Source organism: Sceloporus occidentalis, unplaced genomic scaffold, assembly GCF_023333645.1.
Source record: "Sceloporus occidentalis isolate IW3139 unplaced genomic scaffold, rSceOcc1.0.p SCAF_7, whole genome shotgun sequence".
NCBI lineage: Eukaryota > Metazoa > Chordata > Lepidosauria > Squamata > Phrynosomatidae > Sceloporus > Sceloporus occidentalis.
Window position 1 is genome coordinate 35,768,659 of NW_028316987.1, and position 24,163 is coordinate 35,792,821.

The window sequence follows — 24,163 nt, forward strand, 5'->3', positions numbered from 1 at the left end:
TTAGTACTGGCTGTGCCATTAGACAAGGGCAGGGCAATGTGTGACACTTTAGATGTTGCTGAACTGCAACTCCCACCATTCCTCAAATGGATTGTGATGGGTAGGACTGATGGGACTTGCAATCTGAGAGCATATGAAGGGCCTCATATGCCACAATAATTTGACTGGCTTTAACTACTAATCATTTTGATTCAGGGGAGGTGTGAAGGGCAGAATTTGCTCCTCTAGCAGCAAAATGCCTTGGCCCAGCTTTCGTACTCTTTGGATCCAACATAGTCAAACTTGGTGGTTCTCCCCAAAAGGCAAGTTGTCTAAAAACTCAAAATCTTTGTCAGATCACTCTCATTACATCCAATCTAAACAAGTTTTGCCCATCCAAACAATTTTTATTTGCTCTATCCTCTTATAACATCTATGAATTACTGTTTTAGCCCAATGTGTGGGGAAACTTTAAGGAAGGGACAGTGCTTACTAGCTGTGTTCAGAAAGAGAGGGAGCATTAGAACTGGAAAGGCACTGCAGTTGCCAGGGCTAAAGTGGAGGCCTCTTTCACCTCAAATAAGGTAGTGGTATTTTCCAACCCAATGTAGTGGTTTAAGCATCGGCCTATGATTCTGGAGACTAGAGTCCTCCACTCAGCCATGAAAACCCACTGGCAAGTCACACATTCTCAACCACAGAGGAAGAAAATGGCAAACCCCCTCTGAACAAATCTCACCAAGAAAACCCCATGAGAGGTTTACCTTAGGGTTAACTGTAATTTGAAAATAACTTGAAGGCATGCAACAACAAATTTAGGAAGAAACAAAAGGGTAAATTTTCTGTTTTCTGTTTGCATCAATTTTAGGGTGCTTTTGTCTAAGGCTTTAAAGTTGCATCTAAATGCTGTAGTTCTATTGAGCAGCAAAGGCAGAAGAGTCCTGCACTGAAGTCCTGCACTGGCACCTTATTGGATGCATAGAACTGTGTGTCATAGAACTGTGTTCCAAATTGTGCCAAATTTTACATATAATTTTGTTTTATTGTTGCACACAGACACATACACACATGGATTTAAATTATGTTTGTGTTTGCAATATTCAATTATAATTGGCCCCATAGAACTCAGAAAGTGGTACAACAGCAAAATTAAACTTTCTTGTTCAGAATAGCAGATATTGAAGACAAGGAACAGAGGAATGTTGTTTCGACATAAGATCGCTAAAGGCTAGAAGGCTAGATCTGATGAAGAAAATTGTTGGCAAGGGGCACAACTAGACTCTAAGCCTTAGACATCACTCTTCACATTCCCGTTCATCTTCAATCAACTTATTTCCACATTAATCTCTCAGTCAACTCAGTTCCCCATTTAGTACATTTCTTCTCCAGATCACATCTCTACCAGGGGGGAGTTTCACAGTTGGTTGCCACTACCAAGAAGATTCTGCCATAAAATTTAGTTTATGTGTCAGTTTACCATTTTTCCACAAAATAAGATGATGAATAAACTCTTAACTGGAGAAAAGCAGAATTGATGTTTTAAAATGATCTATTCACTTGAAGCTGTCTAGGAGCTAACTGGATAGGAGCTAACTGATGTTCCACTCCCTTCCATGGGTGATCTCCATTGTGACCAGCAAAAGCAGGGTCTATGCCACAATTCACCCTTTCACCAGAGATTACTTGCATGAGGAGAGATGGAAATGTCAGCCACCTGCTTCCAAAGCAACAGCAGCCACTGCCCAGTAAGTCAGGTTAGGGAGAGCTTTCATGGTTCCAATGTATCCCCTGAACTAGAGCATTATGTAAGCATCATGAATATAAAACAGTCACAAATGCATAACTCTAGGTTGGTCCCTGATTTTTCCATGCTTTCCCCTGTTGTTCAACTACAGCCATTCCATCAAGCTGCAGAAGTGGGAGAAATGGGAAGTAGTGGGACTGTTTAATTGGCAATTTTCTGCTCCTCTCCTGCAACTATTCCTATACAATCACATTATTATAAGAAGCCTCCCCTAATCTGGCACCTTCTCACTATTTTGTACTTCAGCTCCTACCAGGCAGGAGGTCAGGAATCCTAGGAATTGTAATCCAAACTCTCTTGTACAAGGCTTGCACAGTATCTTCTGTTATTCTTGTACTGTACAATAGTTCACCAAACAGCATCACTGCCAGAATTTACAGTCACCCCTCCATATCCATGGATTGATTATCCATGGATTCAACCATCCACAGCTTGAAAATATTAAAAAAAATATAAATTCCAAAAAGCAAACCTTGATTTTGCCATTTTATGTAATGGATACCATTTTATTGTGCCATTGTATTTAATTGGACTTAGGCATTCACAGATTTTGTATCCACAGGTGGTTCAGGAACCAAACTTCAATTGATATCAAGGGCTCACCGTATTCCTCTAGCATACTTATGGGAACTGTGTAGCTTTTCAGATGCTGTTTAACTGTAGCTCCTAGCATCCGTAACCAGCATAGTCAATGGTGAGGAATGCTGAGATCTAAACATTTTTAATTGTTATCAATTAACAATATTGAAGAAACCCAATACAGATGGGAAAGGTATAGGTAGAAAAGGTGATGATCTTCACTAACCTCTTCTTTCCCTTAAGAGGGCAGGTCTAATCAAGGCCAATGTTCTTTCAACATCTGGGCCTTTCTTCGATTTGGAAAAACCAGGGAAGAAGAAGGCAAGTTGCCTACTTGCTTCTTCCACACTGTCCTGAATATCACATAAATGTAACAGGTCCTGATTTTCCAAGGCCCCTTTCAGACTAATACAAAAAGAAAATAAAATGATTTAAGTAACAGGAATATTTAACTAAAACCAATCAGTACTTCCTATGGTCCAAATTAAGTATGAAATGAAATAATATAGGATCAGGTGAAATGCTAGACACAAGTGTAGGAGCAAAACAGATGCAATACAGGTTCTACCTTATGAGGGACCCTCTGCGTAAATGCGGGGGGGGGGGGTAAATTTAAGCAGAGAATCCTAATTTACAATACAGTACTTGTAAAATCTACTTGCAAATTGACCCATTTTAATGAAATTATTCTCTCTTGTAGATTTCTTAAAAACAGTAGCAAAGGGGGAACAGAGCTTATAAAAAGGTAATTGTTAAGGCTATTCATCCCAGAATTCCCCAGAGGATTCTGGAAGTTGTTGTTCAAAAAGTAACTATTTTCAAACTTTGAGGGGTGCATCACAAAAACCCCAATGGAATAAAGTCACGTTTAAATTTAAAAGTAGGTGTTATCGCACTCAGCCTTGGCTGGGCAAGTGCAACCTGTCTGCAGCCCAGACCCCAGCCATGCTTATCCAGCAGCTTTTCAAAAATGGGAGCTTGACATTTTTGAAAAACCGCTGGATAAGCGCAGTTGGGGTCTGGGCTGCAAACTGGCCATGGCTAAGTGCAATAACATCCACTTTTAAATTTAGACTTTATCCCATTGGAGATAAGTCACTTTAAACAGAATGCGCTAATCTCCATGGATTGCAGCAGAGATAAGGAGTGAACAATGAGAATAAACAGTGGTTCAGTGGGGTAGGCAGAAGTGTTGTGAGAGAGACCGAAGACATGTTGTACTGTATTATGCATATAACACTTTCCCTGTTCAAAATTATCTTCAGACTTTTGCATTCTGAATTATCTGATCTTGTTGCTAAAGTGGCATGAATGAATTAGTGAACTGCAAGTGCAACTCTGGTGGTTTGGATTGCCAGATTTTGTTCAGATTGCTGTGTGCCCACTAACATAGGCCCTATACAGACAGGTCAAAATAAAGCTGCTTTGGGTCACTTTGGAGGTAGGCTGTTTAAATGATACATGCGTCCTAAGAGTCTGGCAGCCACGCCAAAGCCACGATCCAGTCCTAAGGACTGGAGTGCAGCTTTGGCGCAGCTTCCGGATTCTTAGGATGCATGCATAATTTAAACAGCATACCTCCAAAGTGACCCAAAGCAGCTTTATTTTGGCAGTCTGTATGGGGCCATAGTTTGCCACAATTTTCCGTTTTTATTGCTTGTACTTTCTTTCAGGCTTTCATGCACATTATTGTACATAACCACTGGTTAAATATAAACTCAGAAAGCACTTTAAAGTTGCTTTGTGTGGCTCCAGCTTGGATTCAGATATGAATGTGCCAGTGAGAGAGCATAAACTCCTCATGGCCAGCCTAGCTGTTATGTAAGAGCTCACCACAGTAAACTCAGCTTCAGAAGCAAAAGAGGTAAAAACTCCATTGGTGTCAATAGTGGGATTTTTCTTCTTTTAAAACCCCCTTTTTGTGGGAAGGGAGCAAATTTTTAGATAAACACCAAATGAGAAGAAGTCTTAAAAAAATATCTCCATCTACCATCTCTGATCCGAATCTGAATTAGGCCTTCTTTTTTCCTGTCAGTGGAAAGAGAGTGATCTTTTACAGCAAATTACATGTTTAATTTAGTTTGGTCCAATACTAGCTGAAATTAGATACCACTAAAATTGATGGGACTAGTTAATTATTGAATTAGAGTAGACCCATTATAATCAACAGAATGTAAAATTTGTGAATAACTTATGGTAAGTTCCATTAATTAAAATAGGTCTGTTCTAAGTGAATGAATATTCTAAATGAATGTAACTCAGTATTAATTAGGTACTATCATAACTATACACATGTCCACATGCATGTATGCATGTGTGCTTGAACGCACAGACGCACACACACACAACCTACTTTGTTGGTTTTTCATGTATTGTTTTCATTCTAGGTAGAGCTTCTCCCTCCTCTCCCATTTCCTCCTCCATTTCCTCCTCCTCCTCCTCCTCCTCCTCTTCCTCTTCTTCCTCCTCCTCCTCTTCCTCCTCTTCCAAGTTTTGTACAAGAGGCAAAATATGATGTGATTGCTTTCCTTCAGATACTATCAGAATATAGCATGGGGCAGACAGCATAAATGCAACGAAGTCTTCAAAATCAGGCTGAAAAATAGACCAGTACAATTAATTTGGCATTAAATAGACAGCAGGGAGTAATAGGCCTCATTACCCATTGACTTAATTGGTGATAAAACCTCTTTCTATTTTACAAAAGCACCTATTGCAAAACAACAGAAAATAGTAAACCCTATTGAAATGAATGCCGCCTGGAGAAGCTGCCCATAGAATTGTGGTGGAAGACCTAGAACTTCCTAAAGAGAACATCTCTCTAGATATTTCAAGGTCTTCCAATGACCAAAGCAGCTTTATTTTGGCCTATCTGATCGGGTCCACAGTTACAATTGGCTATGTGCTTCCAACCCCCCTCCATCTTCTGATCATTCAGACACTGCTAATCTGCTTTTATGAACCAGAGCTTAAGTGATTTGAACTGAAGGATCTGATGACATCCCCTTCCCAAATTTCCCTGTACCAAAGCCAGCTATACTAGCAGTTGAATCCTACTTCAGCTCTCGTGATGGTACAGCATCCTCTAATGCCTCCAAAGATACCAGAGTAGCTTAGGAAGTCAAGGATAGGCTGTGTGCCACACACAATTCTGTCCTTAAGCATCTCACTGTCACTTTCTGCCCCAGTAGGACCTGCTGTCAGAGATAGTTTCCTCAAGCTACTTAATGGTGAGGTTTGAAACTTTGAAACTTGCTTTCTGTCCTCTTCTAAATTAGTTTATATCAGCCTGATTCCTAAACTCTTGTTCCATGCTACTCCAGTTCACATCAGCCGTAACATTTCGGTTCCTTTGCTTCTGCAATCTTTTTAATTCTTCTCTCACACCACCACCACTATCTCCAGTTTCCAAGTGTCTCTATAGCAGCCAGGCATTCAAGACTGCAATTCTGGTTTAGCCAGCCCAGTGGAGTCATTGCTTACATTCATGCAACACTGTTTGTGTACCACACCCTAGATGGTTTCCACTGTTTAACAACTGGAGAATCATCTTTCCAAGTGTATAAACATGAGATAATGAATTAAAAAAAAAAATCCAATGTGAGTTCACATTTGAGAAAAGATGGATTCTAACACCATGTTTGCCTATACAGGTATGTTTCTGCCCTGTTAAGGGACATGTACATGTATTAGGAAGGTCTACCAGGACAGATCACAGCTCAGTGACACGCTTTACATTTAGAAAGTTTCAGGTTCTGGTATCTCCATTTGGTATCTTCAACAGATCAAGCAGCAAGTGATGGGAAAGACTCTTCCTGAGATCCTAGAAATTGCTGCCATTCAGTATTAGCCAAAGTGGATTAGATGGACAACAGTCAGCCCTGGTATGATAGCAATGTAGTGGAGCCAGGGATCACAGGTCATATTTTTATCAGCAGAAACAGTCATACCATCTGGTACCCCCTCAAACTTACACATTCCCTCTTTGTCCAGTTGCAGTTCTCAGAGAAATTGTAGAAGAAAATAACAAAGTATTGTTGTAAGCTAGTTAGGTATGGATCAACAAAGCTGTCTAAATTTTTACCTTGACAGCTGTCATAATGATTGCCTGCACTTCAAATTTTACCAAAACACTGTATGGGGCAGATGCCTATATTGCTATGTCTATTATTTCTGATATTTAGAATGCTAATTAGAATCCAGAAATATTTTTGAAACCATGCCTCTTGCTATGCTTATATATTCTTTCTTCTCTTGTTTTGCCCTTTATTCCATTGAGGATGGTTGGATGAAGGAAATACTGCTTTCTGAATTTCCAGAGTTTGCAATCGTGTCTTTCCTCTTGGCTAGGATGTTCTTGTTCTGCCCATTTTTCCAGCCATTAACCCTAGAGCCAGTGTACAGAGTACTTCTCCCACCTTCATAATGGAAGAAACCCTATGCTGCTTAGTTATATACCCCTTCTAGAATAAAAATGAAAATCTGACTTTTGAGCCAATAACATGTTGTGACTGTTATGCAGAAGGAGTTATAAATAGATTAATTTCACCTATGTGGGAGGAAATGGTGGCGGTGGTGGACAGATATTTTTTGGCGCAGTCCCTTCCATGGAGAAACAACAGGCAAACAAAAGTAGGACATTACAAGCAGTCATCTATTGCCTAGGGGTAGTTCAGGGTACTTTACCACAGGAAGATAGATTTCTTCTATCCAAGTGACAGAATTTTATTGCCCCGTCTGCCACTAGATAATACTACACAATTTGGTTTCATTTTTTTCAGACTAGTGCATCACCAAAAATTAACCTTTAGTTTTGCTAAAATAAAGAATATAATGGCGCGTTACAGACCGCCGAGAAGCAGTGGTCTGCCGCTGCCACTGGTTGCAGCGTCCGGGAACCGCAGCAGCCAAACCGTGCGGTTCCCGGACGCTGCACAGAAGGAGCGTGAAAATCGCGCTCCTTTCTGTGCCCCAGAAGAGACGCTGAGAGGCGCTAGTCGCGCACTCGCGGCATCACTTCCGGGGTAACACGTGTGGACGCAACGCGTCCAGCATGTAAAGATGGCAGCGCCCGTGTGTATAGGGCGCCGCCATCTCCACGCCCTCATCACGTGCTAGGGGTGAGGCCGGTGTGGACGCTAGGTCCTCGGCCAACCCCTAGCACGTGACGGGGGCGTATTAAAGGCCCGTCTAGAACATGCCAATGTTTCTCTTTACATCTGCTGTCAAGCTATCAACAAACCGACATGTTTCACCCAGAGAAAAATATAATTTGAGTTAGAAATAAATTCTTCTTTTTTGAGGGGGAGGAGAGTGTCAGTCATTGCTTCTATGTCCTAGAATGCAAGGTATAACCTGATACCTCCAACACTCACCAAGGACTGATTTGTCCAGCCTTCAGTCTCCATCTGGAACATTGGGTCTTTACCACATAAGGCTAAAAAGCAGAATGTTAACAGGATAAAAGCATCTTTGGCCAGTATATATCAGATGATACTGTGTCCACCTTGCTGCTACCCTGTTACAATAGCGCACCTTTTTATTGACAGGGAAAACCTGTCAATGAAATCTCAATTGCACTATTATAGAGCAGCTATTGTAGTGCAAAAAGCCTCTTCACTTCAATTCCAGAATTACAGCAGTCAGGTGATGGATAATTGTTAATAGGTGACAATGAAGTTTATGTTACAGAATGTTAGGACACATACATGGGGAAATGGTCATAAGTTAAAGAGTCTACAAAGCAGAATTCAGATCATTTTTAGTGACAGAGCTTAAAGTATCTCCTTAAATAAGGCATAGATAACTTGTGGTCCATCAGATCTTGCTGCATTTCGAATCCCAGTAGCCCCAGCCAACACAGACAGTCATAATGAATACTGGGAGTTGAAGTTCCAGATCTGGTGAGGCACAAGATCATCACACCACCTGGAGTATTCACCATAAAATACCCAATTCACACAAGTGGCAATCCATGTTACCTCTTCTGATTTGCTTTGATAAAAGTCCCTAACTTGCTCTTCAGTTAATGTCTTCTCCTCTTCTGCAAGAATCATAAAGCCAGCTTCCACAATCTTCAGTTGCAGATTAGCCATCCCATTGTAGAAGAAAAGAATAGGTTATCAAGCAATGTTTAGACTATGTTCAAGCTGTCACATAGATTAAAGAATGCTTTTTTTCTTTATTGAAATACCCACGTAATTACGTACATATTAGATTAAAGAATGTTCAATTAAATCAATTCTCTGTTTGAACTATGAATCAAATAATACATTTAAATTAAATTAACTCTTTAAAAGCAAACATAACAGCAACAATAAATCTTATGGAGCTTTAAAAATTAACTTTGTTTACCGCATATGTTTCTATGGACTAAACCCTACTTCAATAGTTGCACAGACATCCATGGAAGTTTACCAGATAAAAATAAAGTAGTTAGTCTTTAAAGTCAAAAAGTTTTTCCAAACAGTTTTGTTTACCGTTACTTTAATCTCATCAACTTTTCCAGCAGCAACTGCATCAGGTCTTATAATGACGACGTTGTATTTTTCCTCCTCTAAAAGAAAAAAAATGACAATGTATGTAGTAACATTTATTTCAGATGCAAAAGATTATATCTTAAGTAACATTATGGACATTTTCATCCAAAAGCTCTCTTTTAATAGTAGCCTGCTTGCTACCCCAAGAAAGCACTAACATGTATGGGCTCACTTAATTATTTTCCTCAGCATTCAGATATTAGAAGTTAATGATGGTAAAATGTGTGTGTGTATGTGTGGTAAATTAATTTGCCATAAAAGATAAATACTTGACAAAATATTGTTATTATCTAGATACTATAGTCTGGCTCTTATGGATGCTTTTATATTAGTTTGAACTACTGAAAGAAATAATAGAATATACAGGTAACACAGAACTCTTATAAGTAATGTGTTGGTTGGTTTGTTAAAATAGTTACATCCTGCCTTTTATCCAAAGATTTCAGGGTTGCATACAATAAAACCAATGTGAATAATTTACATCAGGTTGAATAATAAAAATGATTTTAAATGGCTAAAAACATATAGATTTAACAAGTTAAAAAGACACACTAAAAGAGTTAAAAATAGTTTAAAACAAATTTAAAATCATGTACATTGGAGAGGGTGTTTGTAAATCGGTTAGATCCCAAAAGGGTTTATGAACAACTATGTTTCCACTTACACTATAGGGCTAATTAAGAATGAGGAATAATAACTGCAAACAATTTTTCACAGCTTACAAAGTTGCTTTGAAGAAGAATGACTGTAATAATGTGGGTCCAGGACATCTTTGTATCAAAACCAGGCTATCAAAATCGTATGGCCACCAGAAACCCATACAGAAGAAAAAACAGAGATTTCATTTTGTTTTCTGACTGCAAGGGAGCAATATATATTTTCCAACCTGCTGTTTTTCAAATAAAATAAAATACAGTCGTCCCTCCATATTTGCGGCTTTGATATTTGCGGATTTGATTATTCACGTATTTCATTAATATGTTCTCTCTAGGACTGTCTAGGTCCTCCAGTGCAACTCTGTGGTCAATTTTAACTAAAAGTTGCACTGAAAGACCATTTGTAGCTACTCCAGTGCCATTCTATGGTCAGTGTATGTTGAACATTGACCACAGAGTTGCACTGGAGGACCTAGAGATTCCTGGAGAGGTGTCCTACAGGTAAAAACAGTGTTTTTGTTATTTGTGGTTTTTCCATATTCACGGGGGTCTTGTTCCCCTAACCCTAGCGAATATGGAGGGATAACTGTAAAATGCCCAGATACAACTAAGAACACACACCATTCATTTATTATTGTTACTGCTGCATCATCTGTGTGCATGAGAAAATAATAATAATTTAATAATTATTAATAATAATTTAACCAACACATTGCCTGCCATCCGCTAACTCAATTCACAATGTATGTGCTTGTTTGTTTAATTGCTTTGGAAATAGGGTAAGGATAAGGAGTATATACTCCCATATAGATCATTTGAAGATCATCATCAAGCTGAGCTGCCACCACCCACTAATTTTAAACCTCCTTTACTAGTAAGTCAGTGGCAAGTTACCAGGGAACTGGTTTTGTGTGCACACATACTGAGCAAAAGGCATGAGAAAGAGTGTGGGAAATAAGGAGGTCTTTAAAGGAAACTTTTATTCTAATGATCAATCTACACAAAACATATATTTTACATGAGGAAACCCATCATATTGTCTCTACTAGAGGCACTGGTAACTACTGATTCAAGCAGCACTGCACCCAAACGTTTTGCCCTGTCTTTCCCATCTCCAAACAACCATATATCACTGTTTTATTCTCTGTCTAAAATTGATTGCTTATTACAATCTCACAATAACACTTGCCTACAGCCTCTTCTTCTTCGGGTTCTTCATCTGAATCTTTTTCTTCTATAATTACAAGCTCTGCAAGCTAAAAAAAAAAAGTTTCCCTGGTCAAGCTTCCATTCTCTATTCGAGAGTCTACATAGCAATTAGAGAGAAGTCTACATAGCAACTATTCCTATTTCCTACATACAACGCTGACTCAGAATATTTGAATTAAAACATGTTCTCTCCAAGGCTGCAAATGTGAAACCAGTTTTCAAACAACATAGAAAAGAAGTATATCTGTGACCCAGTACAGAACGCGGAAAAGGGGCAGTTCGCAGCCGCCCCTTTCCATGCCGGGTTAGGGGCAAGGCAGTCTCACCGGCAGCCCAGAGGCCCCAATCCAGCGCTTTTCCAGGCCATGGAGAAGCAGCAAAATACCGCTTTTCCATGGCCTTGAAATAGGTGTCCATGGGGCTTCATGTCCCCAGAAACCCCAACAAGGATGGCAAAGGGGAGAAAGGGGCTGCCTGGCCCCTTTCTCCTTTGCATTGCTGGCGTGGCCATGTAGAAGCTGCTCCAGCGATGCATGCGTGCAAAAGGAACTCCATTTTGGAGCTCCTTCCCATGACGCTGAAAGGGCACCCCAAGTGCCCTGCAGCATTGCGGTGACGTCACGCACGTGCCGGTCCATGTGGAGGCAGCATGTGCATGATAACATTGTCCCACACTGTATATGGAAGGCATGCTTCCCATATTTTCCCAGTTCAAGTTTTATTGCATTGTTTACTGCAGATATGCTACTGCAACCTGGCATGAACAACTGTGTTTTGCCAGTTCTCCTTCACCATACTCCCAATGCTGATGCTACTTTTTTTAAAAAAGTGTTCTGTCCTGTCTTTTAGCTTGTAAACTGAAGGGGCAGAGACAGTCTTATTACTGATCTTTGTCAGCTGCCCTGGGACAACAAAACAATACACAAATTAACATGAAAATTGCTTCCCCTCAACCGACAGTATATATATCCCACTCTCTTCCATGCCAGCATTATTTGAAGATGCCAGCCACAGCTGCTGGCGAAACGTCAGGAAAAAACTCTTCTAGAACATTGCCTCATAGCCTGAAAAACCCACAAAAAACTACGGATCCCGGCCATGAAAGCCATTGACTTAAAATGTCTTTAACTTAAAAGTGATGGGGGGGGGGGGAGGAGGAAATTGAATCAGAATAGCAAATCTGAGGGGAATGGATTACTCCCCCTTCCCAGATGTGGTGTTTCTCCAAGCTAAATTCTAGCCCCAAGCTGTGGGAAAATCAGGTTTAATTACAGCTATTTCTCTTTTCATTCCTCATGCAAATAATACCAGGCTTGAGGTAATGTAAAGTGGTGAAAGAGTCAATCCTCCCACATCCAGTCCTTCTGCTCTAATAGAATTAAAGACATAGGGGCTTGACAGCCCGCCCCAAAAGGGTGGGCTGGAGCTGTCTGTTTTTGTTCCTGAGGGAGCCCGCAGCAACCAAACCACATGGGTTCCCTCCGCACCAAAAAGAACCCACTAAAAGCAGGTCCTTCTTGGTGCACGTGGCTGCCACCATCAGTGCACCATTGGCGCTCTGTCATACTTTGATGACACAAGTGCAGTGCCCCGATGTGCGGACATTGTGCTGCACTTGCGTCATCATGGCAACCTCCATGTGGACGAGGCCGTGCCACGATGTCACCACTGCCCTGCGCTAGGGCTCAGGATCGTGTGAATACTCCGCATTCCTGTGCCCTAATTTTGGCCCCAAAGCGCCTGTTTGTAACAGGCAATAATTAGCTACATTCTATTTTTGTTTTATTTTCTAAAAGGTTGAGAGGTGATGGCCTTTTGACATCACATCTGCTTGGGTCCCTTAATCAGCACTGAAATTGAGAATGCAAATCTATTTGGCTGCCCCACTCTGTGGAACATATATCTAAATAGACATTATGGGATTCCACTCTCAAGAATGTAAAGAGCCTTAATTTAACACTGTGCTTAAGACTACAATCACCCAGGAGTAAACCTCACTGAACACGAGGGAAGGAAACATGCCCCTGATTGTGTTACATTCTTCATGGTGTTCCGACAGAAGTGTGTGTGTGTGTGTATAAATATTATTTCTGACAACACATATATTCACAAACCATAACTAAAACATACATAACATATAACATAAACCATGAATAATGAACATAAAACATCATCTCTTACACTATCCATCAAAAAAACATACATGAAACATACATCAAGAAATGTGTATTTTTAATGTTATTATAATTTTGCTGATTAACTGTAATCAGCAAAACCACAGCCTGCTGTGGTCTAATGTATGAATCAGATAAAAATGTCCATATTTGATATCAGAGAAGTATGTGCATATAAGATAACTGCTTTAGGTCATAAGATTTTATGGCAGGAATGAGCAACATGTTTCTTATATTTTCTGGCCAAATAGAGCTCTTTGCTGGTGTTAAATAGGCAAAACATCAGTGGGTTTTCCTTTCATCCAAATAATGAGAAAAAACAAAAGCTTAAAACTGGGTAACAACATAACTGAACAGTATTTTAATTTGAAAACCCTGTTCTGAAAAATGGCTCTGTTACCTCTGGTCTTGGTATTTCTCCTGCTACAATTTTTCTTTCTTGTTCTACGAACTCTATGACTTTCCTGCTTAGAAGAGGTCCATTTGCACCTTTCACCAGATCCACCATCTTGCCATCCTGTAAAACAAACAAACAAACAAACAAACATAATTAAACACTAAGCTCAGGAACATGCCACAGTTATGTCAAATTAGCTTTGAATAATAATGTTGCAGTTATATGTCTTCATGGCATTTCTAACTTATGGTGACCTTAGGGCAAACATATCACAGGGTTTTCTCAGCAGAATTTGTTCAGAAGTGGTTTGTCCTTGCCATCCATGGCTTGAAAATATTTTTTAAAAGTATGAATTAAAAACAACAACAACTTGGTTTTACTGTGCCATTGTATTTAATGGGACTTGAGCCTCCATGGATTTTGGTTTCGACAGGGGGTCCTGGAACCAAACCCCCGTGGATAACAAGGGCCCACTGTATATATAAGATTCCTGAACAATTAACATATACTTTTTGTTTTGTCTGAAACATTATCACTTGTAGACCATTGACTATGGTAGATAAAACATGTACTGTAGTCTGACAGCTGAAGCTTGTAGGAAATGTAGGATATATCCACACTGCAGAATTAGAGCAGTTTGATCCCACTTTGTTATGGCTCCATCCTGTGGAGTCCTGGGATTTGTAGTTTGGTGATGCATTCAGCCTCATCTGTCAGAGAGCTTTCATGCCTCACCAAACTACAGATCCTAGGATTCTGTATGATATAGTTATGACAGCTGATTGGTGTCAAACTGCTTTACTTCTGCAGTGTACATTCATGCATGGCTTCTCAAAAATTGCAAACAGCTCACTGGTTGTGAAAACTGAGTCCGGTGAAAATATATTTATATGAGTAAATGTTGTTAGTGGATGCCAATGCAATCAAATGTTTTCAATAACATGAATAATATTCAGTCATATTCCTGTTTATTCATTTATTTATTTTTATCCCGCCTTTCTCCCAAGTTGGGACCCAAGGTGGCTCACAACACACACACACACACACACACACACACACCCCTTTAAAAACAATTAAAATAATCCAGTTAAACAGTATACTGTTTTATATTTTCAAGCCAAAATTGATTTCAAATTAGCAAAGAGACCAAACAAAAATCAAGTACTTACCAGACAGAAGACAAAAGCAGGTTCACATTTGTCTTTAAATGGAAGCAGAGTCACAACACTCTCAGCTTCTGCCTTCAATGAAGGACAAGCAGAAAAATAAGCATTTTTCCCCAAATACATTCAAGACCATAGCTTGGCAATTATTTTTAAAAGAATCCAGCTACAGTTAGAGTAGTATTAAGGCCACTCTAATAGTATATTTTGTCACTGTTACAGTTTTCAGAATGTAACACTGTCCTTTTTCACTTTACATTGAACTGGATAGCCACTACCGAACTATTTAACACCAACAAAGATCTGAGCAATCACATTTGGATCAGTTCAAATTTTGAAGTCATAAAGGCTGTCCTGCTTAGAGTTAACTACAATAGTCACGGATGTCACTTTCCTCCCCATGTCCTTACTATTTTAAAAAATCCGTGCCATGAATAGTAGCTAGGCATTTAAACATTACATGTAGTTACCATCACAATTTTGGGGAGGCTTTGCATGATTATCCTGAGAAGTAGTTCATTATTATTTCAACAGATATCCCTCATTTTTACTGAGATCACTCAAGGATGCTAAAAATAACCGTACCACTGTAATGAACCCTTTTTAACAATCAAAACAAAACACCCAAATCAATAAGATAAAAAAGAAGAGCAGATAAAACCAATATTATATAGTGCTTAAAATAAATGGCATGTGTTTATCCCAAGCACTGTGTGGTTAGATACCAATTTCTCCAGCCAATTCCTGAGACAAAAAACAATTTGTAAAATCCAGTAAACTCTAAGTCATGTTTTCTAGATTGTGATGAGTCAAAACATTTTCTGGGAAATCTCAGTTGTGGGTATGAAAGGGAAAACAATTTCAGATTTTTGCTTCGGTGTATGGGTAGATAGAGTTTGTGTGTTATTTTTCCTCTCTTCCCCTTCTTTAGAATGACTCTCATGCATGTAAGAACAACAACATTTGAGTGTGTTTTGGTGTATTTCTGAAACCACTATACTTGAGTTTAGCAGTAGGGAAAGGGTTTGTGGCAACATAGTGGCAGGATTTATTATTTTATGTCTTTAACCCTCTGAAAATTCTCCATTACCCCTTTCCCCAACATACTGATGTCCAAAGTATTATTTTTGTTCAAGTATGTCACCCCAGTAGGGCTCTCCAAAAGTGCTACAATGGTAAAAAGTAATCAGTTTACATGGATAGTTTTTGTCCTGGCCATTTTCAGTCTGGAGTAAACGTCTATTCATATGAAATGGCTGGAGTCATGAACACAGTGTCATAGAATGCCTACTTTGCAGTTCATCTTTTGTTTGCTTCTGCACCAGAAAGTCACCCTGGGAGAATAAATGGTCCCATCCTGTATGAAGGCCAAGCAGCAACAGTTAATATGTGACAATCTACCAACTGAGATAGGTGAAAGAAGGGCTGCAGTTTTCAGAAATCTAAATTAAAAGTTATTTTAAAAAATGTACTTCCCCCAGATGGCTGGCATTAGAAGTCTTGATGATTAGATCCTCACCACAGCAAAATGTAGAAGATTGTCTTCGCCATATTCATTTTTAAGTTTTCTGAATAAGTTCACCATTGCTTTGCAAGGTCCGCACCAACCTTGATAGACGTCTACCACTGAAAAATCACATCTCTAAATGGAATACACATTTTCAAATGGGTGAAATCATCCCCACCCCCCTTCTTCAGCAAGCCCAGATCAAAACAGGTTACTGCTTGTGGCAAAGGATCATGATCACCCTTGTCATTCCACACAGAGAAGCAGTCTGGACTAGAGATTGAATTTTACTGTGCTGGAAATGCAGGTCATATATGGTTGCCACCATTATCCCCAACATCTGCTGCTTGAGGTATTTGCTTCATTCTGCCTAATAGTCCAGGCCTCCAAGGGAGAAAAGATCTGCTGGACTTATTCCCCTTCCCCACTGCCATTCCCTTCTCCTTTTGTGTCTTGTCTTTTTAGATTGTAAGCCTGAGGGCAGGGAAATGTCTAATTAACAATTGGTAAGCCGCTCTGGTAGCCTTTTGGCTGAAGAGCGGGGTATGTATAATTAATTAATTAATTAATTAATATTAATGGTGGGGCCAGCACCCATGATAAGGTACAGCCTTCCCAGTGAGGTCCATCTCACTTGATACGTACTGTCATTGCAGATTTTTTTGACATCAGCCAAAGACCAATTTGTTCACCCAAGTCTTTTAAGTAACACAAGTAGCCTAAGCCCTTTGGTTTTTAACTCAATATGTTTCATTCTAGGTGAGTTTTGCTTTTTCTTTTTTTATGCTGCTTTAGGCTGTATGGGTTCCTATTATAATCTGTATTTAAGCTGCTGTTTATACATATACAGTTAGCCCTTCATAACCACGGATTCTTTATCCACAAACATCCACGGCTTGAAAATATATATATATATATGCCTTGATTTTGCTATTTCATATAAGGGACACTATTTTACTATGCCATTGTATTTAAGGCAGTGGTTCCCAACCTGTGGGTCGGGACCCCTTTGGGGGTCGAATGACCCTTTCATGGGGGTCGCCTAAGGCCATTGGAAAACACCTATTTAATTACAGTTATGAAGTAGCAATGAAAATAATTTCATGGGTTTGGGTCACCACAACATGAGGAACTGTATTAAAGGGTCGCGGCATAGATTTTGGTATCCATGGGGGAGGAGGCTGGAACCAAACCCCAGCAAATATCAATAGCCCACTGTATATTTACTCATCGTAATCTGCCTGAAGTCCTTTGTATTGGAGAGGCATGCAATGTGGCCTTGTGTTTAAAATCACATTTGTGCCAAAATCTGGGAGAAACTTCACAAACTAAAGCTAGTTCAAGTCTGGATAATTTACTTGTTTGGACTATGACTTGCAGAATCCACGTCCCGTATGGCTCTTGTTTATTCCAATAATACACATTTTGACAAGCTAATTTCTATACACAGGAGAGACATTTTCTCACTCTTATGGTTAAACAATATCAAGGCAGAAGTCCTTGGCAATGTACTGCAAACTATCATAAGGAATGCAAATGGAATGGGAGATGGGGGATGCTCCTATTGTCTTTTGGTGATTGGAGATGTTTGGCCTTCTCTGTGTTATATGGAGTTGATGGAATATTGTAGTACTCTACAACCCTTTGGAGATCTCCAGCTTCTGGAAGACTGATTAATGGAAGACTCTGTAGTCTGATTTTAAGGTATGCAAGATGACAGGCTTCAAATGAAGGGCCCTCCTGCATAATAGAGATTGGTTGCTGGTGCAGCTGAGACTGAGAATTGAACCAGATATGATGTTGATTTAATCTTTGCATGGAAATGCACATGCAGAGTGCTAGAGTGGTGGTCTAAAATCTCTACTCAGCCCTGGAAATTCACTGGGTGATCTTGAGCAAGTCACAGTCTCTGTCTCAGAGAAAGGTGACCTTTCATAAATTCAAACCTCCACCATATAAATATCTAAGATATAACTGTATGATAGGAGTTGACCTGAAGGCACATCATTACTACTACTTCCGTGGGTACATTGTACATGCTGTGTCAAATGCATGTGTGCATAATATTTAGTGTACAACAGGAAAAGGAGAAGAAATGTACCTGTTAGGCCTTTATTCAGCATCATGTCATCCCATTGTGTTTGACTGGCTATTATTGTCTAAAGCAAAGTAAATATAGAATGTTGTTAGTTCTCAAATGCTAGATATTCCAATGACCCATTGAACAGTTACAAAAGAAAAGAAGGTAAGATCTGTACCTGTAGCTGAATTTCTTTCTTCTTGCTTGCCATATTAATTCTTATAATTATACAAAGGTAAGAAATATTGAACTGAAATAATTGAGAAAAACACTGTTAATACATTCTGAAATTTAGGTCAGTAGAAATTCTAATTCAGTTAAAGCAGTGAAATCAACATGTACACATATCTGTATAGAGTTGCAATAGAAAATGGAAGCAAGCCAAATAAAAATGATAACTAAATTGAAAGGTATGTTTTAGAATGTATATAGATAAATTGAAGGACAGGCATATACACACTATTCATAGTCAGAAAGAAACCTTCTGCCTGAGGCTTCATTTTAAAAACAAGATTACAGATATAAGCAAGGACAGTTGTTTTTTTTTTTAAAAAGCATTGAAGGTACTCTAAAAGGTGCTTTCTCCAATTTGGTACCCTTCAGATATTTTGAATAACAAATTGTCCCATAAAACCCAACTACAATGTTCAGTCAGAGAAGATTGCAGTCACAAACACTGAAGAAGATTGAGAGTTTTTTCTTCTTCCAGATTTCTGAATTAACAACAGCAACAAAATTCATATGTATAACAATTGATATTTGTTCTCTATCATACATTAAAACATCACCTTTCTTCAGACCCTGTCATTGCATACACTAGAGAAGAATGCCACTGTAAAAGATAAAAGATGTTGCATGGGCCGACAGTGGAAATTATATATTAAGGTAACACACTAACTGTGCTAATAGGATGAACTCTTATAACGATTATGTTACCACCTATAATACATGATAGTTATTGCTGCACTGATCAGAAACCAACTTGAGTTGCCTAGATCCCTGTAGTATAATATACAGCACCACAATCCTTCATACAGCTACCTTGAAACATTTTATTGAATAACATTTATTGGAATAAATATCTTTATACCAGCAGAGGGAGTTAGTAGCATGGTAGAGATGAGTAAAAGAGGACTCACGCTGAGGACTGAGGGAAACAATAGTGCTTTCTTATAATTTGTTCTTGTTGTGTGCCTTCAAGTTGTTTGGCATTGCCATTGCCTTTCCCTGAGCATGAGAGTCTGTGACTGTGGTAAGTTTACTTTAAGGTTGTTATACGTCGGAAATGATTTGAAGGCACATCTCTCTTATTTAATGAAGAGGTCATCTTACAAGTATCTCTGCACTGCAGAAGTGAGAATCAACTGATCTTCCAATTCTTGCTGAACAACAGCTCCCAGCATTCCTCATCATTATCATTAGTTATGATGGGACTCGCAGTCCAACTACTAGAGGACTGCATGAATCTCAGCATTGGACTTTACAGATAGACTGCAGTTTGCGAAGGGCAAGAAACCAAATGAACAAAAAAATACAAGTCCTATGCAGACATTACAAAATTGAAAGTGTGGTTGAGAGGACACCCACATAGTCCCAACCATGATTTACCCCCATGCTTTACCCCTATCTCTCTACAGATGTCTTGTCAATACAGAGATATTGGTTGTGCTGGCTGAGGGATTCTGGATGTTGCAACCCCAAAATAACTTTTGTAATCTCTGTTTTCAGAGATACAGCACCCTAGCTCTTCCCTACACCTCAATATTGCTTTAACAACAACAGCAGCAACAAACATAGCATAACATGGGGTGAATAACGCTGTGAGTAAACTTTCTCCCCCCCCCCCCCCATGGACCTCTTAGGAGTAGCACAATCTGTAAAGACTTTATCACATGCGGGGGCTTACCGTACATAAATCGCCATGCAAATGTCATAAACCATTAAAAAAGCATGCTTGAGGTTTGCACGCCAGCACACTTCTCCCATTTGTGAATCATCACAGACACATCCCCACTCACTTCTTCCGTGACTAAAGCATCATGGAGCGCATAATGGAAGATCCTGTTATTACCAAAGGGCAGCTCCAAGGACCCTTTGGTCATGGAAGAAGCAAGTGGGGACTGGTCCATAACGATTCACTGACGGGGAAAGCATGCGGGCGTGTGAACCCCGATTGCGCTTTTTAAACAATTTAGGACATTGCATGGTGATTTATTCACAGTAAGACCCCCATGTGCTAATCTCCTAAATCAATTGCCCCCAACAAACTGGATACTCATTTTACTGAACTACAAAAGGATGGAAGGCTGAGCCAACCTTGGAGCGCTGGGATCCAACTCACAACCTTGTGGCTGCAGTGCCACCACTTAAACCACTGCACCATGAGGGCCCTCAAAATTATTTGTAGACTATTAAAGGACAAAATGCCTACCCAACTTTGCACAATTGTTGTGTATTTCTTCACATCAGCTATGAGGAACCCCACAACAGCAAGACTAACATCTCACACTATGAAAATAAATTCTCCTTCCATGCCATACACCATGGTATCTGTTGATGGATTAATTCAAATCCACAAATTCTTATTCTATTTATTATAAGTGCTGCTGCTGTTGTTGTTGTTATATTTGTCTCCTGATTTTCTATTAGTGTTCAAGATACACTAGTATTCAGGATGACTAACAACAATAATTAAAAACAAGCTAAAAACCATTGAAGCATCATCACTAAACAGTTTAAACCATAAAACAAGTAATGGCACATTACCTCATGAACAAGTTCTTAGTATTTATAGAAGTTGTGTTAATTAATCCACAATAACTACTTCCCTAAGTGATGAGAAGTGTGTGGAAAGAAAGAGACAAGAGTGACTGATAGGGCAGCTGTTATCACAGTTGCTATGGTCACCAAAGAACATCTAGGTGGAAGATGCCAACTGTAAAAAATGGTACGGGAGGGAAATGTCTGCTGTATAAGAGGACATTAGGATTCTTGCTTTGTTCTGTTTGCTTGTTTAATTCTTTATTTTTAATTTTAAATATGTTTACAAATTATAATGTGTCTCCCCCTTAACTGTACAGTCAGCTATTAGTCTTACATATCTTCTACCTTGTAAGTTTCTCTCAAGTCCAGGCACTGCACCACATAATTATAGCACTGTATTTCCACTTTAACTGCCATAGCAGCATCCTATGGAATCCTAGGATACATAGAGGCGGAACAGACCACCCCTTTCAGCACTGGATCGGGGCTATGGCACCTACATGCCACAGCCCTGATCTGGCCTTTCCGTGGTGCAAAAAGGAGCCACAAAAAGCAGCTTCTTTCTGCTCCATGGAAAGGGCACCATAGCCGCTGGTGCCACAGTTTTCTGCACTCCTTTAGCATTGTGTTATCTGGATAGAGCATCACAAGAGTGCCGTGATGCCACCCTCCATGTGGTGGGGCGTGCGGCATCATGGCGGCATGAGGGCAGAGTCAATGTGCACACTGTGCGGAAACCACAGACCCACTCTTCCCCAATGTCAGCCTTTATGGCTGGTCTGTTGAGGGCCATAGTTTGGGGAGGCACTAGAGCTCTTTTACCGAGAATTCTAAATTACCCTCCCTAAGCATAGCCATTGGGCTACAGTTGTGGAGAACAGGGTTTGACTCCCTGCATGGTCATGGAAACCCATTTTGTGGCCTTAGGCAAGTCACACTGTCTCAACTTCAGAAGAAGACAAAGGCATACCCACTTGGAACAAATCTTGTCCTGTGATCAGTTTGCCTTAGAGTAGCCATAAGTCAGAAATGAGTTGAAGGCACACAACATAAACTGCATGCCCCAGGATTTCATAGGATGGAACCATGGGAATTGAAGTGGAATCATAGTATAAAATTTTGCATTGTGAAGTCTCCATAGACAAGATAGATAGATGATAGATAGATAGATAGATAGATAGATAGATAGATAGATAGATAGATTTATTTCATTGTCTGCAAGTGAGAAGAGTGGAATCTGGAATCTACTACTAAATAAATAAACAAAATGTCTCTTCGCATTTTCATAACAGTCTAGGTCACAGGAATCACAATGACCACAACTGCTGATGCAGCTTCAGTTTTGCTTTCTCCCACAGCTGTGTTTTATTAAAGTACTTCAGGTTCTTTTCATCCCATTTTTGTTTGATTCTTTTTTTTAAAAAAAAATAACAACACCAAACCAAAATTGTTACCAGTGTTCACAAGCCAAATTTAACAGGCTCATCTGTTCCTAAAATGTATAAAGTATTTATAACAATATACAGTAACAATAAATCAATACAACTTGAAAAGAAAGAAAAGAAAAGAAAAGAGCAAAAATAATGTAGGTATGTGTCTGCTATGAAGCTATTAACAACGGGCAGCCTGTCAGAAAGAGAAAGAGAGAGGAGATTATTATTATTACTATTATTATTATGCTTTATTTATATAGTGCTGTAGATTTACACAGCACTGTACATACACTTTCCCCTCCACTTTTCCTACTATTATTGTCTTTTCCAGTGATTCATGTCTTCTCATGATGTATCCAAAGTACAACAGCCTCAGTTTTGTCATCTTGGCTTCCAGGGAAGTAATATAAATATCAGCAGGGTGGACCCAGGATATTTTATTGCATGATGCAAATAAAAGATGATACCTTTTTCCATTTAATGTGCAGAAGCTGATGGACATGCTGTTAAATCTTACATCAACCCTGAAGAGCATCCGAGAATAGCAGATTAGCTCAGAGAGTGCAGGATAAGCACACAACTTTGTCCTCCAAGCTACTGCTCCTCACTATACTCGGGCCTGTTACAGACTGCCAAAATAAAGCTGCTTCGGGTCTCTTTGGAGGTATGCTATTTAAATGATTCATGGGTCCTAAGAGTCCGGAGGTCACACCAAAGCCACACTCCATTCCTAAGCACCGGAGTGCAGCTTTTGGTGCAGCTTCCGGATTCTTAGGATGCATGCATCATTTAAAAAGCATACCTCCAAAGAGACCTGAAGCAGCTTTATTTTGGCAGATGGTAACAGGCCTCTATCTATGGAGATTATCACACAAAGCTTTCCTCCCGATGCCCTTGTGGTTTTTTAAACACCCAAAACAGCAATGATTCTTATCATTTTACCACGCAGTTGTGAACTGATAACAGGTTGCCCATGAATCTCATCGCACTACCCTACCCTTTACTCATCACTTCTCCAAACTTAATCAGTAAAGTGTAGTCTTGCCTTTGGCAGTGGGGTGTGTGCAGTGAAAGCCCTTTAAATCCCAGTTTTTACTGCCCCCAATGAAATGGTTGCCATGTTAGCACTAAGAAGTCTTGCTTTCAGTGGGAATGTTGTGTGTGTGTGTGTGTTTGTGTCTGTGCAGTGAAAGTCCTTTACATCTCGTTTTTACTGCCCCAGATGAGTGGCTACTTTGTCAGCACTAAGTCTTGCTTTCAATGAGAATGGTGTGTGGGGCCTTGCAGGGAAAGCCCTTTAAATCCCCTTTCTTCTGGCCAAGAGGGATTGCTTCTTCAGCAGCAAGAAGTCTTGTGCTCATTAGAAATTACCCCAGAATAACTTATGGCACATACTTCAATAATGGGCCAACTGCAGGACTGACAGCTATTCACTGGATTTTCCCATTCTTTAAAAGCAGTGGCAGAAGCACAGATTGGCTACAGGATAACTACTGCCTAGTCACAACGTAGTGCAATAAGATCCATGGATTACTGTACAGTTTCAGTCCCGCTTCTATCCCGCTGTTGAAGAACCATCTGACAATCTCCTGAAGCAATTGTTTCCTTCTGTTTAATGGAAGGGGCACACACATACTTGAACTCAGAACCTGATGCCTGGATGGATAAGTCTACCTCCAACAAAGATTTAAAAATTTAAAATGGAGATTCATTTGGCATCTTTTACCTAATTGTTGTTTGCAAAGGGATCTTGTAGCATATTTGACACTAACTAAAAGAAAGATGTTCTTAGCATGAGCTTTCGTAGGTTTCAGCCAATTTCTTCTGATGCACGTTTGGAGCATCTGAGGAAGTAGACAGAAGTCTATGAAATCACATGC

The 24,163-nt window shown here is 39.6% G+C and overlaps 1 protein-coding gene across 1 annotated transcript in view; it reads right to left on the reverse strand.

Moving 5' to 3' along the window:
- Positions 1–20,930, reverse strand: part of NME8 (NME/NM23 family member 8) — a 31,538-nt gene extending 10,608 nt beyond the window's left edge. Inside the window, exons 1-11 of the mRNA XM_089531274.1 lie at positions 20,854–20,930; positions 18,266–18,337; positions 18,109–18,166; positions 16,020–16,126; positions 14,507–14,578; positions 13,341–13,457; positions 10,747–10,813; positions 8,842–8,918; positions 8,344–8,436; positions 4,716–4,957; positions 2,589–2,767 (exon numbers count right to left, since the gene is read on the reverse strand). Coding sequence (XP_089387400.1) covers positions 2,589–2,767; positions 4,716–4,957; positions 8,344–8,436; positions 8,842–8,918; positions 10,747–10,813; positions 13,341–13,457; positions 14,507–14,578; positions 16,020–16,126; positions 18,109–18,166; positions 18,266–18,298 — 1,045 coding nt within the window. The 5' untranslated portion in view covers positions 18,299–18,337; positions 20,854–20,930. The remainder of the gene's footprint in view (positions 1–2,588; positions 2,768–4,715; positions 4,958–8,343; positions 8,437–8,841; positions 8,919–10,746; positions 10,814–13,340; positions 13,458–14,506; positions 14,579–16,019; positions 16,127–18,108; positions 18,167–18,265; positions 18,338–20,853) is intronic.
- Between the last annotated feature and the right edge of the window lie 3,233 nt (positions 20,931–24,163).